Consider the following 19430-nt stretch of genomic DNA (forward strand, 5'->3'; position numbering starts at 1 on the left):
TGTTTTTCAACATGCCAATGACCCATCACACCTCCAGGCTGTGTAAGGGCTATTTTACCAAGAAGGAGAGTGATGGAGTGCTGCATCAGATGACCTGGCCTCCACAATCACCTGAACTCAACCCAATTGAGATGGTTAGGGATGAGTTGGACCGCAGAATGAAGGAAAAGCAGCCAAAAGGTGCCCAGCATATGTGGGAAGCTGGTGAAGCTGGTTGAGAGAATGCCAAGAGTGTGCAAAGCTGCCATCAAGGCAAAGAGTGGCTTCTTTGAAGAATCTCAAATATAAAATATATTTGTTTAACATTGTTTTGATTACATGATTCCATATGTGTTATTTCATAGTTTTGATGTCTTTGCTATTATTCCAAAATGTAGAAAATAGTAAAAAATAAAGAAAACCCTGGAATGAGTTGGTGTGTCAACTTTTGACTGGTACTATATATATTTTCTAAGGCTCTGGTCTGTCGTAGGAGTGAGGGTAAAATGTAGGAATTTTCTCTGGTATCCACTTTATGTTTTAATTATTATTTGGGGTATAGGGGAGGGTCACTTTAAGTGTTTTCGGGTAGGGTCAGGTCAAAATATATTTTACTGAAAGGAGGGCCGTAATTTTCATTTCAGAGATCCGATTTTCTCCAGGTATCCCTAATAAATAACGTACAGTCCATTATAAAAAAATATTTGACACAGCTACGCAAAATTCGTGGCAAGAACAGACATACGGAAGCTAGACAGCACTTATTAGCTGTATTCAAAATACAGATTCTCTCCCTTTTAAAATGGTTGGCATTTTAATAACCCACATATTAGGATTTGCTTATCCCATCACAATACGGTAGTTTAACTGGGGAGAATAACGGAACATTCAATGCAGTCGTCGGCATTTGGGAAGGATGTTAAGTAATATCCGTGGGTTTAAACCGGGGAAAGTTATTTCCTGAGGTTGACCAGGAGTGAATAAGTCATGCTTTGAGCTCTCACACCAACCCAACCAGTAGATGTTTTTCACGACTAAGACAGTTGGTGCCATTATAGAACAGCTCGGAAACAAATGATAATGGAACCGTCGGTGAACTCTCAGAAGGACGACACTGGTAAGAAAGTCACCAAGTTAGCCATCAACAAGTGCTTTAGCTACGCTGGCTTGATTGCTAGCTAACTAACGTTAACCCTTTGTGATAGCCAAATCTCACAAATGCGTGCGAATTTCGGAATGTAGCTACAGACCACTGAACATGTACGAAATGTTGTTATTGCTGGAGCTGTCACTTGCTGAGTGAACTCTTTTGATCTTCCTGTTACTACCACAAAGTCAAAATGGCTATATCGTTAAAATGTACTTTTAGGTCTTTAATTTAAGGTTAGTTAGGCATAAGGTCAGCAGTGTGGTTAGGTTTAAAATCAGATTTTCAGAAGAGGAATTGTAGAAAGAGGCAGGGATTTAGCCATAATAATTATGATTTTTGTGGAGACGTCAGTCAGCCTAATTAGAAGCTGTGGCAGGGGTGTGCCAAGGATTGCCATGTCTCCACTGGGAGACAGCCAAAACAATGTTATCTGTCAGTTCGATTGTCAACAGGTGTATTATTGCATTCGTGAATTGCTTTGCATGGGGTGTTTTATAATGTTGTTGACATTGGAAGGGATAGCCTGTGTAGTAGGCCTAAATGCAATTGCTTGCATGATCATGCTTTACGCAGCTCATAAGATATCTTGAAGTCTCTTTCTGGGACTGTTGAACCCCATTGTCCTGTGTTCACCATAAATTGAGAGATGACATCATCTGTTTTCCTTCTTGTCAGGTGCAATGGAGAGCTTGCAGGCCCAGCTAGCAGATTGCCGAGCGCAGCTGGAGCACTGGCAGGGCGTGGCGACAATCTGCGAACTGAGCAAACAGGAGGAGCTGGGAGAGCTGCAGAGACAGTGTGACCAGGAGATGCAGTCTCTTCAGGAGGCCCTCAGAGGTCAGAGCGAGAGCAACACATATAACACACACACCACACCACAACACACACACACAGTGTGACCAGGAGATGCAGTCAGAGGTCGAAGACATTTTTTCTACATACCAGTGTTTCCCTACCATTGTATAGATGGGGCGGGTCCCCTCTCTTCTGAGGAAGGTTGCTCTGTTCTATTCATCATCCATTCCCAATGGGGGCTATTGTCAACATTTTTGCACTAGATAGAGAATAGCGTGCCATTTGGAATGCAGACAATGTGTAGGACCCACCTAGATGGCCTGTTATTGTCTGTCATCTCGTTTCTCTCTTCTATTCTTAGAGACGGCTTCTCAGTATGAGGCTAGAATATCTACTCTGCAGTCTGAGCGTGCCCAGTGGAGGAGAGCCAGTGTGCAGTCTCAGGTGTGTGAGTGTGTTCACCTCAACGTTACTTAACCTATTTCCTTGTCTCTGACCTCTCTCGCTCTCGCTCTCACTCAGGGCAGTATAAAGAAGGACGGGGTGGAGGTGGGAGCTATGCAGTCCGAGGGCCAGTCGACAGACCCCACCAATAGCCTCAGAAAGCCAAGAACAGACGGATGGGATAGCCAACCAGCGGAGGCTGAGGGACCAGGGGAGGGTGAAGGGGCAGGGCTGGAGGGCTATTTCTCCCAGAACTGTGACTTCACCTCTTTCTCCTCCTTCTCCTTGGACACGCCCTCACTGCCCCGCCGCCAACCCTCCCAGGAAGACACCGCCTCCCTGGTCTCCACGGGAACCCTGGTGCCCGAGGCCATCTACCTGCCCCCGCCTGGCCACCGTCTGGTCACACACACCGAATGGGACTCGCTTAACACACAGGTGAACACACACACTTTGACATCAATTCACTAAGCAAACAAGTGAGCAATGCTGACTGCAAGAATGTCGACCAGAGCTGTTGCCAGAGAATTTAATGTTAATTTCTCTACAATAAGCTGCCTCCAACGTCGTTTTAGAGAATTTGGCAGTACGTCCAACCGGCCTAACAACCGCAGACCACGTGTAACCACACCAGGACCTCCACATCCGACTTCGTCATCTGTGGGATTGTCTGAGACAAGTCACTCGGAAAGCTGATGAAACCATGGGATTGCACAAACGAAGAATTTCTGCACAAACTGTCTGAAACCGTCTTCGGGAAGCTCATCTGCGTGCTCGTTGTCCTCACCAAGGTCTTGGCCTGAATGCAGTTCAGTGTCGTAACTGACTTCAGTGGGCAAATGTTCACCTTCAATGGCCACTGGCACGTTGGAGAAGTGTGCTTTTCACGGTAGAATCACGGTTTCAACTGTACCGTGCAGATGGCAGACGGCGTGTATGGTGTCGTGTGAGCGAGCGGTTTGCTGATGTCAACGTTGTGAACAGAGTGCCCCATGGTGGGTTATGGTATGGGCAGGCATAAGCTATGAACAACGAACACAATTACATTTTATCGATGGCAATTTGAATGCACTGAGATACCGGGATGAGATCCTGATGCACATTGTCGTGCCATTTATCCGCCGACATATATGACGGCGTGTTCCAGTTCCCGCCAATATCCTGCAACTTTGCACAGCCATTGAAGAGGAGTGGGACAACATTCCACAGACCACAATCAACCTGATCAACTCCCTCCCAAGGAGATGTCGTGCTGCATGAGGCAATTCGTGGTCACACCAGATACTGACTGTTTTTCTGATCCATGCCTCTACCTTTTTTGGGGTATCTCTGACCAACAGATCAAATCTATATTCCCAGTCATGTACAATCCATAGTTTAGGGTCTAATGAATTTATTTCAATTGATTTTCGTTATATGAACGATAACTCAGTAAAATGTTTTTGAAATTGTTGCAGTTATTTTTAAGTGTACTTAAAGCCTGTTTAAACAGCCAACATTGGTGTGTTTGACTATCAAACAGGTGAGCAGAACTGTACAGGTCTGTAATGGACTCGTGACGTCTTCTGTGGTTTGCTCTCGTGACGTCTGACGTGGTGTGGACTCATGGTGTCTAATGTGGTGTGGTCTGATGTGCAGGTTGTGGAGCAGGAGGGAGAGCTGAGTCGACTGAGGGAAGAGAGGACCAAGCTGGAGAACGAGCTGGACACACAGACTACTGAGACACACAAACACGTACGCACACCTTTACACACATGGCATATACTGTATATTGAGAAACGTCAGTTAACCACGGAATTGAATGTTACTGTGTGTCGTGTGTGTCAGGTCTCAGTTCTCCAGTCTCAGGTTCAGACCTCCGAGGCCCTCCTACAGGAGCTGCAGAAGTCTTTCAACCAATCACAGAATGCCATCCATAGCAGGCTGGTGAGTGACCGGCACTTGGTCCAACCAGGGAGGAGGGGGATGAGGTTCATGTAGTGTGTGTTTGAGATGTTTTGTGTGTGTGCTTGTGTTCCCAGGCAGAGCTGTCTCTCTCTCAGAGGAGGGTGTGTAACGAGCTGTCCAGGCTAAAAGGGGAGGAGATCGAGGAGATGGTTGGGGCAGGGGACACCAACACACCCCTTGGTCCTACACTACAGGTACAGTATGTTTGTATATGCGTGCACTTGTGTGTGTTCATACAGTCAAGAATCATTGCAATACAAAGGAAATATACTATTACTGTATGCACTACTGTACTCACCTGTAGGGGGCACACAGTGAGGAGAGGCTGCGTATTGAGATCGTCAATCTGAAGGAACAACTGGAGACCCGCGTGGAGGAGAGCGGTCTGTTCATCTGCCTTTCCTTTGCTCTTTCTTTGTGTTGATAAGTGTAATAGAAGTTGCCAGCTGGTTCAAAACCAACATACATTCTCTCTTTCTCCTATGGTTCTGCCTCAACAGAAGTTTTACAAGGTGAGTGGGCATTATTATATATATGTGTGTGTGTGAGAGAGATCATATGTAAGTGTGTGGTATAGAAGGCCATAGGAATTAAATCGGTAATGCATCACACACGGGCAGTTGATAACAAGCGTTGACCGTAGTAAACTCATAGGTTACGTCAGATTAGGTAGGCTAACGAAGACGACTGTAGACGAAAGTCAGGGAGGTGCATCTGCCACAGCCAAGACCTTTATAAAGGTCTATTAAACTTTTCTTTAACCCCAGATCACACACAAACTGAAAACATACTTTCTGAAGTGCCTTCAGAAAGTATTCACACCCCTTGACTTTTTCCACATATTGTTCGACAAAAAAATGTAAATTATTAAATTGAGATTTGTCACTGTACACCGTAATGTCAAAGTGGAATTGTGTTTTTTAAAATATGTACAAATTAATTAAAAATGTAAAGCTGAAATGTGACCTACCACTTGGATTTGGTCCTATGGAGAAAAATGGTATATATACAGTGGGGAGAACAAGTATTTGATACACTGCCGATTTTGCAGGTTTTCCTACTTACAAAGCATGTAGAGGTCTGTAATTTTTATCAGAGGTACACTTCAACTGTGAGAGATGGACAAAAATGTACAAAAAATACAGAAAATCACATTATGATTTTTAAGTCATTAATTTGCATTTTATTGCATGACATAAGTATTTGATCACTTACCAACCAGTAACAATTCTGACTCTCACAGACCTGTTAGTTTTTCTTTAAGAAGCCCTCCTGTTCTCCACTTACCTGTATTAACTGCACCTGTTTGAACTCGTTACCTGTATAAAAGTGTGTCCACACACTCAATCAAACAGACTCCAACCTCTCCATAATGGCCAAGACCAGAGATATGTAAGGACATCGGGGATAAAATTGACCTGCACAAGGCTGGGATGGGCTACAGGACAATAGGCAAACCTGTCTGTCTGCTTTCCATCAGACACTAAAACACAAGGCCAAATCTACACTGGAGTTGCTTACCAAGAAGACGGTGAATGTTCCTGAGTGGCCGAGTTACAGTTTTGACTTAAATCAGGGTGAATATGGCGAGACTTAAATGGATTTCTAACAATGAACAACAACCAATTTGATAGAGCTTAAAGAATAATGGGCAAATGTTGTACAATCCAGGTGTGCTTAGAGCAGGGGTGGCAAACTCATTCCATGGAGGGCCTAGTGTATGCTGGTTGTTGTTTTATCCTTTCAATTAAAACTTAGACAACCAGGTGAGTGGAGTTCCTTACTAATTAGTGACCTTGTACAATCAAGTACAAGGGAGGAGTGAAAACACTGCCCCGAGTTTGACACATTTCTTAAAGACTTACCCAGAGACTCACAGCTATTATCGCTGTCAACGGAGATTCTAACCTGTGTGAATACTTATGTCATGAGATATTTCTGTATTTACTTTATTTGTTAACATAAAAAAAAACATGTTTTCACTTTATCATTATGGGGTATTGTGTAAATGGGTAAGCAGGAAAAAAATTGATTTAATCCATTTTGAATTGAGGCTGTAACACAACAACGTGGAATAAGTCAAGGGGTATGAATACTTTCTGAAGGTAGTGTGTAAAGTATTTGTTAAAGGTCTCAAATACCAAAAACATTGATTGGTTGACAAGTAGTGCCTCCCAGTAGCCAGGCGATGGCTGCATGGTGCCGTCGGTGAAAAGCAACTGCAGCAATTGAAGGAGACTTCATCAAACCGCATAACCTTTGATCACATGGTTGTTTTTGTGACGTTCATGCAGTTATCCACATAATGCAATACACTTTGAAAGGCGGTGACTTGACAAAACGTATCTGCTCGAACACGCCTGTTGTCTTTCCCTTGTGAAACCGGTCTTCTAACCTCGATGGGACTTCCTTGTTCAATAAAAGCTTTGCCCTCTGCAGTGCAGCTGTCCAGTCTGAAGACCGAGATGGAGCGGGTCCAGTGTCAAAAGGAGACGCTGCAGTTGGAGCTACAGAACGGTCGCACCGAGCTACAAGGCCTCGGCGTGGCGCTCTCACACCTACAAGGAGACAGCAAGACTCTCAGCCATGACAAGGTACTGTACAGGGGGACCAGGGATAGCTTTGTGTCCGTCAGTGTTGTACCTTTTGTGTACTTAGTGTTCCCAAAGTAGGAAAGATAACATGTTACTGTAGTTCTTTCCCTCTCTCACCATTCTCACTCCCTTTCTATCTCCCTCCTAGGCGTCCCTCCAGCAACAGTGTTTGGAGCTGCGTAGCCAGATCATCAGTATGCGTTCTCAGGTGGACACCAGCCAGATGGTGCAGAGGGACTTTGTCCAGCTTTCACAGTCACTGCAGGTACATTACACAGATTCAGGACCAGCCCACTGGGGGTGTATTCACATTGGGTTGGTTTATGTTATTTTACAGCACTGATCTAGGTCAAGTCCAGGTGGATTCCATATCATTTTTGTTCCATAGTCAAATGACCATGAGGCTTCTTACTCCACCCTCTCTTTCCCTTTTGTCTGTCTCTCCGTCCTTCATCGCTTTCCTCTAGGTGAAGCTGGAGTTGATCCGTCAGGCTGAAACTCTGGACCAGGTCAGTGACATCTTGGAGGAGGGGCTTCCTGAAGAGGGTGCCCCACCCACTGATGCCACGTGAGTCTATCAGAGCAACACAACAGAGCCAAAGCGACGGGAGAAACGGGAAGTATTCCAAGGGTGACCAATAAGAACGAGGCTGGACATGAAGTGCAACCGTAACCATGGAGAAAGACGTGACCACTATCCCCGCTTTGAAGAGGAGTGGGCTTAACAAGGCACTGTGAATAATCACTGATAGACAAATCACCTTTCATTCCAGACAACTAATAATGAGTCAGATCTATGCTGGCCTTGTTCAGGCCAATCCTCTCCAACATTGGGAATCACCACCTCAGCTTGTAATGTGACTTGGAATATTTGTACTTTGGAGCTGTTCAATGATGATATATTTTTGGTTGCACCTCGACTTGTTGCTTGAGCGCCCTCCACATCTTTCCATATTTGGGAGTTTAAAAAATGTATTTTCTCACGTTCAATGACAAAACACTCATTCGAAGACTGGCCTTAACCCCCTTTTTTAACTGGACTCATCGACATTCCCGCCAGTCGGATGTGATGAGAAACACTCCATCACTGCTTTAGTGGAAGTCACCAAAATGCAACATGTTGAAAATAGGCCAGTATCTACTGTAAGTTATACCGTATTATGATACTTCTGACACATGGAAATGCACACACTCACCCACCTCTCAGGACCAGTGGGCACTTTGCTTGACTTCCAATCATTGATCTACAAGCACTGCCCTTGTTGATACCAGCGAGTAACACTAAAAACTCTATAAACAACCACTCCAGTGACACAATTACCTTTATACCTTTTTTAGACTTTACCACTTTTTAAAATGAAGAATAAGATAAGAAACCTGTGAATGAATTTTGCATTCTCTTGTTGATACTAATTGCCTTAATATATAAATATACATTGAAAAACGACTCATTGCAGGATCATGTTTTTCTTGTGTAATTGTTTGCGGAGAGAGAGGTGTGTGTCCACCCTGTTATACAGCTGTGAAGCATGGATTCCTTAGTCGGCACATAAACCCTGGAGGCCTTCCAAATAAAGGGCCTCAAGAAGATCCTCTGTGTTACCTGGCAGGATGCAGTACACCACACGTAGGTACCCAAATGGGCTGGCAGTGGTAGCATGCAGTCCACCTTAAACAATCACCAACTAAGATTGCTTGGTCATGTCATCTGCGTCCTAGAGGGCCGACAGTGCTCAACGGCCACATGAAGGCCAACGCTCTGCTGGTGGCCAGAAGAAGCGGATGCAGGAACGAATTAAAAGCACTCTGAAGAGGTGCAAGATCAATCCATCCAGTATAGAAGACCTAGCCACCTGAGGCATGCTCACAGGGCTATTCCTGCCCCCTCCAACCAAGCCTTCACATGCGCTGTCTGCAGCTGTAAATCCATGATTGATCTCCACAGACACCAAAGGACTCATACGTGAAGGCGAAGATGCTTCTCATCAACCATAAGTAAGTATGTGATATACTGGGAATCAAACCAATAACAATTAACCAGCCACTCTTGTATTCTCTTTTAATACAGTTTTTATTTTTTAAGAATAGTCAGAATAATTTGAATATATTGTTCATAACACTTTCTTATATATTAACTTAATTTCAATACATACACAAAGAAATATATATTTTTTTAATTTTAAATTTTTAGTTTTTTTTGTTTTAATTTTCTGGTGGCTTTTGTTTCATTCTTTGATCTTGTTGGACTTTTTTCTCTCACTTCTAGTGATGGTCTGCGCTCTGGTTTTCTGGGAAGTGCTTCCACCCTTCCTCTTCTCATTCTTTTCTCTCCTTTATACTCCTGGTGTTCTTTTAGTCCCACTTCTTGCTTACTAGATTGTCATCAGCAACTGCAAGGGAAAGAGAAGGGTATTGGCAACCGGATAAGGTAGGACTAGACTTAAGTCCCAAATTGAGCACTAGCCCCTAGGGCTCAATTTGGAGGATAGGTATAAGCAATATGGGGAACATTCCAACCCAGCCTAAAATTCCCATATTATTAGAAATACAGTCCTTTTAGATCTACATGAAGTACTATTGATTGATGTGGAGTTGGGCATTCATCTATTATTCTGGCCATTTAGTTACATTTTAGTTCTGCTCAATTGACGTTATACAACACTTATCTACTCAACAGCAAATATTGGTGGTTCTGTGTAGCTCAGTTGGTACAGCATTTTATTTTTTACCTTTTATTTAACCAGGCAAGTCTGTTAGGAACAAATTCTTATTTTCAATGACGGCCTAGGAACAGTGGGTTAACTGCATGGCGCTTCCAATGCCAGGATTGTGGGTTCAATTCCCAGGGGCCACCCACTTAAAATGTATGCATGCATGACCAAGTTTTGGATAAAAGCGTCTGCTAAATGATACCAAAAGTATTACTATGTTCATAAAATAAATCAGACTTTTCCATACAATAATAGGCTACTATTGTGTGTTGACTGTAGTTAAATGTTAATGTTGGAAAAATTGTATATTAACAAGTTAAAACTGCAAAGGCTAACCTTGTCCTACCACTACCTACATGTACGAATTACCTCAAGTAACCTGTACTCCCGCACACTGACTCGGTACCGATACCCCCTGTATATAGCCTCGTTATGTTATTGTTTTTATTCTTTTTGACTTTATTTTGTCAATATTTTCTTAACCAACAGTGCAGTTCAAGAAGAGTTAAGGGCTTGTAAGTAAGCATTTCACGGTAAGGTCTAAACTTGTTGTATTTTGGCGCATGTGACAGTTTGATTTGATTTGTCCCCAAGCTAGATCTTGCTGGTGGAAGAGTCTACAAAGGCAATTACTACCTAAATGTGACACAGCCATAAAATTAGACAAACTTTTATTAAGCAATATGGGGATACATAGAAACGTGTAGGAAGACACAGACTTTAGTGAATACATATTTTTATGAATACATATTATATATTATCAGTGTAAATTTAGTGTTGACACCATCTGGATACAAAACCATTGAATCATAAACAAAGTGAAAACGGGATGGACGGGGGGAGTAGCGAAGGCAGTGGCAGGTATAGGAAAAGTGGGGGAGAGGGCAATGAAGGCACCCGGTGGGAAGAGAAATCATTAACTTATTAAAGGTTTTGCAATTTAAATAGGTAATATTTAGAATGGATGAAAGTCTTAGTAAGCCCTGGAAGCAGGTATGAAAGTCTGGAGCAATGTTCACTCTAAGCTGTTTGCGTGCACAGACACGCACCACCTCCAGGACTCCCATGCAGATGGTATGTCAGCCCGCGCAGGGATGCAAGAGATTGAATTTAACTGAGTTCACTCTGTGTAGATCAATGTTTATCTGATTTAATCAACATTATATCAGCCACTTTTCAGTGCAACAAAACAAATCTAAGATTGAGTCTGTGATTTTTGTTGTAGTTCGAGCCACAACTAGCCTAGGCAGCCGATAGTGGGCTCTAGATATTTTCTTCAACTACAGCACAGTGGTGGAAAAAGTACTCGATTTGTCATACTTTAGTAAAAGTAAAGATACCTTCATAGAAAATGACTCAAGTGAAAGTCACCCAGTAAAATCTTACTTGAGTAAATGTAAAAAAAAAATATTTGGTTTTATATATACTTAAGAATAAAGTATACATTTCAAATTCCTTAAGCAAACCAGATGGCACCATTTTTTTCCCCCATTTTTTTCTTTCTTCAAATAGCCAGAAAAACGCTCCAACCCTCAGACATAATTTACAAACGAAGCATGTATTTAGTGAGTCTGCCAGATCAGAGGCAGTAGGGATGACAATGTGTTATATTAATAGGTGTGTGAATTAGACAATTTTTCTGTCCAGCTAAGCATTCAAAATGTAACGAGTACAATTTGGGTGTCCGGGAAAATGTATGGAGTAAAAAGTACATCATTTTCTTTAGGAATGTAGTGAAGTAAAACTATGAAGTTGTCAAAAATATGAAGTGAAGTACAGATACCAAAAAAAAACGACTTAAGTTCTTTACATCACTGCTACAGTACACTCTTTTCTAAAAAAATAAAAATAAAATAAAAATAAAAAAATCAGACAGCCTGCCATTAAAGCTGGTTAAGAAGGAAAATTATGCTTTTGTAGCATGAATGGAGGATGCTTCATGTATGAGCCGGCCCACAGGTGACATGAATGTTTTACCTGCTGGGCACATCAATCCTAAAAAAAAATAGTACAGCTCAAACGCCCACTATCGGTTGTCTAGGCTAAGCCAAAGCGCACCGGAGTATAATTCTATTGACGGGTAGTGCACGAGTGATCTTTCAATCACCAGCCAGTGGAGCCGCTTTTCAGAGCTGTGCGTGTGCACGGTTGTTGATATTCTTTGCGAGTTATTAGCCCAGTTATATGTAAGTATTGGTGTCACAAAGGCTTATGACAGCAACCAGGTTTTCCTTCTCCTCTGGCCATGCCCCTCCCTGGCTAATTACCACACCTGTTCCCAGTGAACTAATTGACATTCCTGCACTATTTAAGCTGCAGTTTTCCTCCTAGCTTTCAGTTGTGCTGGTGATTCAATCCGGTGGCCATCTTGCCTTTTGTTCTTTCTTTGTTGTGCGTGACTGACAAGAAAAAACACAATTCCATAACCTCCAAACAACCCAGTGTGCTCTGTGTATGCAATAAAATCAAGTATTGGATTCCTGGCCATCTCCTCATTCCTCTAACATACTACCGCTATTGCACATTGGTCAGGAACAGTCCTAAACCTAATTTACAGTCCACCCTAGCCCTAACGCCTTTTCTTCAATTGGTCAGCGATGGGGTGTTACTGCTTCCTACAAGAGCATAATGTAAAAACGTTTTTAAAAGACTGCTTTGAACACCCCATATAGGCTACTGTAGGCTATATCATAGAAATCAGAATTGTGAAAATGTTATGGGATTTGCATTGTTGGTTTTGTTGATAGGCCACTCTGATAGGTCTACATTATGCTCAAATAGCCACAATATCCTATTGGCTACTGTCTAAAACTGTAAAGTTACACATTTCTCCCAACATTCCAGTTTCCACTAGCAAGACCTGAAATTTGCTCAGTGCCCAAAATAATTAGAGGTAATATTTCTGTGGATATTACAGGATATTATTACAAGGAATGTTATAGATTTAATTGATAACAGATTGTGTGTCCTTACCCTCCAGGTAATTGCGGGCCACAAACTTGAGGACCTCGTCAATGAGGATGACGGGGATCGAGAGCTTGAGCACCACCATCCATTTTTCCACGTTCAAGTGGGTCAATTTAAAGATCATCTGCAGCGGAGAGGACAGGCACATTTCAGACACGTATCACACACTACTACTTAGTTATCACATACTCTTACGGCTAGATTCAATCTGATCGGGCTATGCACCGTTTTAAAAGAAATGTTTCCGCGCTTGCGTAGACCACTCACTGTAAACTGTGCATATGTCGGCTCAATCTGAAATGACCTTTAAATGTAAATCGCACTATAACGGTCCAGATTGAATCTAGGTCTTACTCAATTGTCAAATACTCTAACTCAAGTATCACTCTTACTTAGGGCTCTATTCAATCTGTATCGCTGAAGCGTTAGACGTGAATGCAGTCTTGGCTAATGCGGGAACATTGCTTTTTAAATTTCAATCGCGCTCTAACGCTACATTTCCGCAATACGAATTAAATAGCCCTTCATGTCAGGGAACACAGTCAAGGGGACTGTATAAAAATGTATGGCTGGGGGAGAGAGAATCAGACAGAAGGAGATTGAGAGAGAGTAAGACAAAAAGGAGGCAGAGAGCAAGAGATGGATCTGGGATCAAAACGAGTGGTCCTTGGAGCCGGACAGGACAAGCATGTGAGGTGAGGGTTGTGGTGCGAGGTAAGGCAGACTCACGGGCATGGGGTCTACGTAAATGATCACAAAGTGGAGTGACATGGAGAGGGACATGGCTCCAACCAGCCACAGGTTGCTCCAGGGGGGCATGCGCAGCAGGGACTGGTTCTCAGACAAACTGGGGGGGGGGTACAGAGGGGTACAGAGGGGTTACGTAATGCACGCTGGCTAAACACTGTGTGTGTGCACTGAGATGTTTGAATCTTTTTTTAAATGTACATTTGATTTGTGGATCCAAATAAAGTATTTAAAATGTGTGTGTTGATGCAGGTGTGTGTTGATGCAGGGGTGTGCAGAAGTGTGTGATCTGACATTACATGGTGAGGGATGAAGGATAATGTTTGTTCTGCAGGTTTATTCTAAAATTACTCTTCCAATTTCTTTGGGGTTACACTACACTTTCAATGTTATAGCTATTTATAAACATAAACAAGTGTTTTATGTAACTTTACTGTTCTACCTCTAAGTTGATATACTGTGTATCAAGAATTACAGTGCTAACAAACTACCAATGTCGCAAGTTTTGAGGACACAGATTAAACCTACTCCTGTCCTGCATTACAAAGCATGCCAAATGGATCATCTCCATTGAAAGTGCTTTTTTGTTGTTGTCAAGGAGTAGGCTTAATCTGGGATACGGGCCCTTAATGTTATGCATAATTTAATCTTGCATTTCTAACATGGATCTTCAAACATTCCTTTATATTGAACCAGTCAGGAACCAAAGTTGCAGTCTGACCTGTTGAGGGCATTGCACATCTCGATGGTGACTAACACAGACAGGGCCATGGTCATGGGGGGAGCGGCCTCAAACACCTCGCAGTGGACGCCGACAAAGTCCTCGTTTTCCTCGTGGCACTGCATGAAGTGGGACTGAAGAGAAAAATCAAGATAATTAGGATGGAACCATTTACTGGATTATCACAGAATCATTCACTACATTTTTTGCTCAGTAAGAAGTTTACATTTAGATCCTAGGTAGCCCCTACCCATAACATTAAATATCCCCAAAATGGATGATGATGATCATGATGAAGGTCTTTGACTAATGGTGTATTTTAAATGAGGATCTCTTGATGATGATGGTTTTAGAACAATGACTCAACATATATGAATTTGGAACCGCAGTGGCACTGTAGCACTTTTGTACGGTTTATTTCATTATCTGGGATGGCGTTTCATGACTGTTTTTGTCTGGTGAAGCTAAAGACAAATTTCTACATTGTATGGACAAAGTTTTTCTAATTCTAAAAAGCAATAGTTTATTATGTGATACAGGTGTGTTGGTGCTGGGCTGGGACAAAACGTGGAGACCAATCCCTGTTCTACAGAGTGGTTAAATCCCAAATGTGACTATTTCCAATAGTGCACTACTTTTAACCAGGGCCCTATATAGGGAATAGGGTGGGACGCAACCTCTGTTCTACACACCAGACTCCACATTTTTTCTCAATAACGAATTGAAATGTAAGTCCTAGGTAGCCCCTACCCCCAGGATTGTATAGGGAAAAAATACATGAATTCAGAGCGACAGAGAGCCAGACTAGGGTTCCGATTTGGGATTGGGATTGTCTGCTTCATTTTTATTTTATTTAAACTTTATTTGACTAGGCAAGTCAGTTAAGAACAAATTCTTAATTACAATGACAGCCTGGCTGGCAGAAGGCCTCCTGTGGGGATGGGTCCCTGGGATAAAAAAACATCACAAGAGAGACAACACAACAATACATAAAGTGAGGCCTAAGACAACAATATTTAGTGGCAAATCTGATGGCCGAATGGTAAAGAACATCTAGCCGCTCAATAGCAACATGACCTGCCGATCTATAAATTATGTCTCCGTAATCTAGCATGGGTAGGATGGTCATCTGAATCAGGGTTAGTTTGGCAGCTGGGGTGAAAGAGGAGCGATTACGATAGAGGAAACGAAGTCTAGATTTAACTTTGACCTGCAGCTTTGATATGTGCTGAGAGAAGGACAGTACACCGTCTAGCCATACTCCCAAGTACTTGTATGAGGTGACTACCTCAAGCTCTAAATCCTCAGAGGTTGTAATAACACCTTCTTATCAAACCACATAACCTTGTTCTGAACACCTCCAAACCAAAGGTCAAGGGTAGAGAAAGCTTGTTGGACACTAAGAAAGCTTTGTTGAAGAGCATTTAACACAACATCCAGTGAGGGGCCAGCTGAGTACAAGAATGTATCATCTGCATATAAATGGATGAGAGAGCTTTCTACTGCCTGAGCTATGTTGTTGATGTAAATTGAGAAGAGCGTGAGGCCTAGGATTGAGCCTCTGGGTACTCCCTTGGTGACAGGCAGTGGCTGAGACAGCAGATTTTCTGACTTTATACACTGGACTCTTTGAAAGAGGTAGTTAGCAAACCAGGCCAAAGAGCCCTCAGAGACACCAATACTCCTTAGCCGGCCCACAAAGATGGAATGGTCTACCGTATCAAAAGCTTTGGCCAAGTCAATAGAAATAGCAGCACAGTATTGATAAGACTCAAGGGAAATTGTGACATCATTGAGAGCCTTTAAGGTTGCAGTGACACTTCCATAACCTGAGCGGAAACCAGATTGCATACCCGAGAGAATACTATCGACATCAAGAAAGCCAGTCGGTTGTTTATTGACAAGTTTTTCCAACACTTTTGATAAACAGGGCAAATAGAAAGAGGCCTATAACAGTTAGGATCAGCTTGATCTACCCCTTTACATAAATGACGAACCGTGGCTGCCTTCCAAGCAATTAGGAACCTCCTCAGAAAGGAGAGACAGGCTTGGCGATGGTAGGGACAGCAGAAAGGGTCTGAAACATCTGACCCAGATGTTTTTCGGGGGTCAAGTTTAAGGAGCTCTTTTAGCACCTCAGACTCAGTGACTGCCTGCATGAAGAAACTTTGTAGCAGGGCAGGGGAAAAATAGGGAGAAGCATCTGGGATAGGTGCATTAGAAGGAGTGGGATATGAGGAAATGTTGGATGGGCAAAGAGGCATGGCTGAGTCAAATAGGAATCCTGACTTAATGAAGTGGTGATTAATTAAAGAGCTCAGCCATGTGCCTCTTGTCAGTAACTTCCGCATCATCAACATTAAGGGACATGAGCAGCTGTGAGGAGGAGGGTTTATTCTCCAGGTCTTTAACTGTTTTCCAGAACTTATTGGGGTTAGACCCACAGAGAGAGAACTGCTCCTTAAAGTAACTAACTTTGACCTTACGGGTAGCCTGAGTGCCCTTATTTCTCATTTGCCTGAACGATAGCCAGTCAGCCTGAGTATGCGTGTGCCGAGCCTTTCACCAAATGCAATTCTGAGGTGGAGTAACTCTGCAAGATCACGGTCGAATCAGGGGCTGAACCTGTTTTTAATTCTCATTTTCTTTATGCGGGCGTGTTTGTTAACAATACCACTGAAAAGATCAAAAAACAATGTCTAAATGTCTTCGACAGAGGGAGAGGCCAGTTCATGAAGGAAGGCTTGCTCATTAAATTTTTTTAGCAAGCTTCTATGACAAATCAGGATAGGTCGTTGCACTGAGAAGCAATTATGAACACAGGCTGTAAAACAATGATCATCACTAAGGTCATTACAGAAAACACAAGGCCGATACTGTACCTAATCAGGATTATTTGTGAGGATAACATCGAGGACAGTAGTCTTTTCTGAGTGTTTGGAGTCATACCTTGTGGGATTGGTAATAATCTGAGACAGATTTAGGGAGTCCCATTGCTTTAGGACTTGGTCAGATTTGGTCAGGACTTGCTTAAGGGGGTGCTCCTCCCATAGACACCAATGTGATAGCAGTCTGCTTAGTTCATTGACTTCCATTGAAATAAAAATTAGGGAGTGGGAGGTCTTGCTTCCTCTTCCGTATCTAATGCTACCACTCACCAACTGGTAGAAAGACACACCAGGGCCGTCCTCACTGTAGAGGAACCACCAGGCGGCAGCAGCAACAGTTGCAACACCAACGTAGCCTGGAACACACACCACAGGAAGTCAGGTAACATTGATCTAAATTGTAATTTGTCCAATAGATTTGATGACCTTTTCCTGTTGAAGTATCGAGATGAGATGATTGCATACTTTGTTGTTGTTTGCTTGTGTAGAATTTCATTACTTTTAATGAAATGTGTATTTTTTATCTACCGTGTTCCTTTATCACTAGGATGTACAGAAACGGTGTAACATTAATTTGATTATTGCTTTGGCTGCAGTTTGTGTCCCACCACCATGCCAATAAAGCACTGCTCCATTTAAATGTGGTGTGGTAGATGGCATGACATGTTGTCCACCCAATAAAAGGACCAGAGAATGAAGTACTGAAAGCATAAGCTACAGTTAGCTTATGCAGTGCATAGAATGTGGTGAGTAGACTCGGAAAGAGAGAAAGAATAGTTGAACAGTTTTGAACAAATACATTTCTTCAAAAATTATGGAGAAGCAAGAGAGAGAGAGAGAGAGAGCTAGCTATATTTTGTTGTATCCCCCCCCCACTTACTAAGCTAGTGAATACAGCTAGCTAGTTTAGCCTATGTTGAATTTCAGAAAAAAATAAAAGTGAAACATTAAAGTTATCCTCTTTCAATAAAACTATACTAAATACATTCACATCACCAAATAATTGATTAAACACATTGCTTTGCAATGAAGGTCTACAATAGCTTCAACAGCAGGGTAGCACCATGGTATAGCCGGAGGACAGCTACTTTCCGTCCTCCTCTGGCTACATTGACATCAATTCAAAACCTAGGAGGCTCATGGTTCTCACCCCTTCCATAGACTTACTTACACAGCAATTATAACAACTTCTGGAGAATGTCCTCCAACCTATCAGAGCTCTTGCAGCATGAACTGACATGTTGTCCACCCAATCAAAGCATCAGAGAATGAATGTAGTATTGAAAGCATAAGATACAGCTAGCTAGCACTGCAGTGCATAAAGTGTGGTGAGTAGTTGACTCAGAGAGAGAATGACAATAGTTGAACAGTTTTGAACAAATAAATGTATTATATATAGAAAGCTAGCTATATGTGACCTGATTCAAGACACTAGGCATATGTCGCAAGTCACGACTTCACAGGAGAGCTGTTTGAACGTAAAAAAATATTTGTTTTATCAATATGCGTTTTTTTTTGGCAGAAATACCTTCACGAACATGTGAACTTTCATGTGCCTTAATATCAAACTTGTATGCCATCTGTAAATATGAATCAAATTGTTAAATTACGAGCCTAGTTGGTTTAGTCACAGAAAAAGGGAGCAACCTTCCCGTTAGCCATGATTGGCTGAGATAATGAGTGGGCTGGACATGCCGAGAGATGAGTTTCGATTGGTCTGCCATATGGCACGCTTCTGTCTACTTGAGCTGGTCAGTATGTCTAGGTACTCGTGTGAAACGCGGCTTATTTTATATATTGCGTCGTAAAACTGCATAAACCTAATGTCAAGTTAAAGTGTACTGTTAGCTAGCTAACTTTAGCTGTAACTGTTGGACCAATGATACACCCTAGATCAGCTAGATGTCGGCAAGAGTGTGAAAGGCGGTGTTGAATGTGCGACTGTCTGTCACCTTGATTACTCAAATTTTTCTCTCAACCTGTGCACATACGTTGTAAACGTTCATTCATAGGTTAGGTTGTAGCAACCTAATGATGGGTAAAGAGAAAATTTAGTATCATGTAGTAGCCTAAACCTAGCAATGTTACATTGAACTGGGTGAATGGAATATGAATGACAGTCATCCAATGTGCTGTAATAAAAATAAGGCCATGCTCATTAAAAAATAATCGTCCTCCCTTATGTTAAACGACACCGACCGCCACTGCTGTACGCCCATTGTTGGGCAAAGCAGCAGTCGGTGAGGGTTGAGGCTCTAAGTGTTTGACATTGGGTTGCAGTTAGATTTACGACTGAGCCAGGGATAGTTCAGGGTTGGAGTGTCGGACATAGCTTCATGAGGTACATGATAGTGAGCATATGTTGAACCTGGAACATGGCTCTGTTCCAATATCCACGCTAGCATTCTACATAACCCCTGTTTATACCTCCTGCTAACAGGTCCCATGTGGCTCAGTTGGCTTTGCATGGAGCTTGCAATCCCAAGG

The 19430-nt window shown here is 42.4% G+C and overlaps 2 protein-coding genes across 6 annotated transcripts in view; one reads left to right on the forward strand and one right to left on the reverse strand.

Annotated features, from left to right (window-relative positions):
* Positions 1-688: 688 nt before the first annotated feature.
* On the forward strand, positions 689-8356 carry LOC110521889 (rab GTPase-binding effector protein 2). Of its 5 annotated transcripts, XM_021599829.3 has the most exons (12): positions 689-1096; positions 1805-1966; positions 2286-2368; positions 2447-2806; positions 4007-4102; positions 4196-4294; positions 4390-4509; positions 4620-4698; positions 4816-4827; positions 6755-6909; positions 7058-7174; positions 7377-8356. In XM_021599829.3, the coding sequence occupies exons 1-12, from the start codon at positions 1054-1056 to the stop codon at positions 7479-7481; spliced, it is 1431 nt and encodes a 476-aa protein (XP_021455504.2). In that variant the 5' UTR covers positions 689-1053; the 3' UTR covers positions 7482-8356. The 5 variants fall into 5 exon arrangements, with proteins under 5 accessions (XP_021455504.2, XP_090088294.1, XP_090088296.1 ...); XM_090232168.1 differs by lacking the exon at positions 4816-4827; XM_090232170.1 differs by lacking the exon at positions 2286-2368 and having other exon boundaries at positions 761-1096.
* A 605-nt stretch (positions 8357-8961) lies between these two features.
* LOC110521013 (sarcoplasmic/endoplasmic reticulum calcium ATPase 1) overlaps positions 8962-19430 on the reverse strand; it is a 31548-nt gene continuing 21079 nt past the window's right edge. The window contains exons 21-25 of the mRNA XM_036968739.2: positions 17214-17299; positions 14056-14189; positions 13317-13434; positions 12594-12711; positions 8962-9299 (exon numbers count right to left, since the gene is read on the reverse strand). Coding sequence (XP_036824634.1) covers positions 9262-9299; positions 12594-12711; positions 13317-13434; positions 14056-14189; positions 17214-17299 — 494 coding nt within the window. The 3' untranslated portion in view covers positions 8962-9261. The remainder of the gene's footprint in view (positions 9300-12593; positions 12712-13316; positions 13435-14055; positions 14190-17213; positions 17300-19430) is intronic.

This window comes from Oncorhynchus mykiss, chromosome 4 (assembly GCF_057628025.1).
Source record: "Oncorhynchus mykiss isolate SJ-2025 chromosome 4, ASM5762802v1, whole genome shotgun sequence".
In the NCBI taxonomy this organism is placed as follows: Eukaryota; Metazoa; Chordata; class Actinopteri; order Salmoniformes; family Salmonidae; genus Oncorhynchus; species Oncorhynchus mykiss.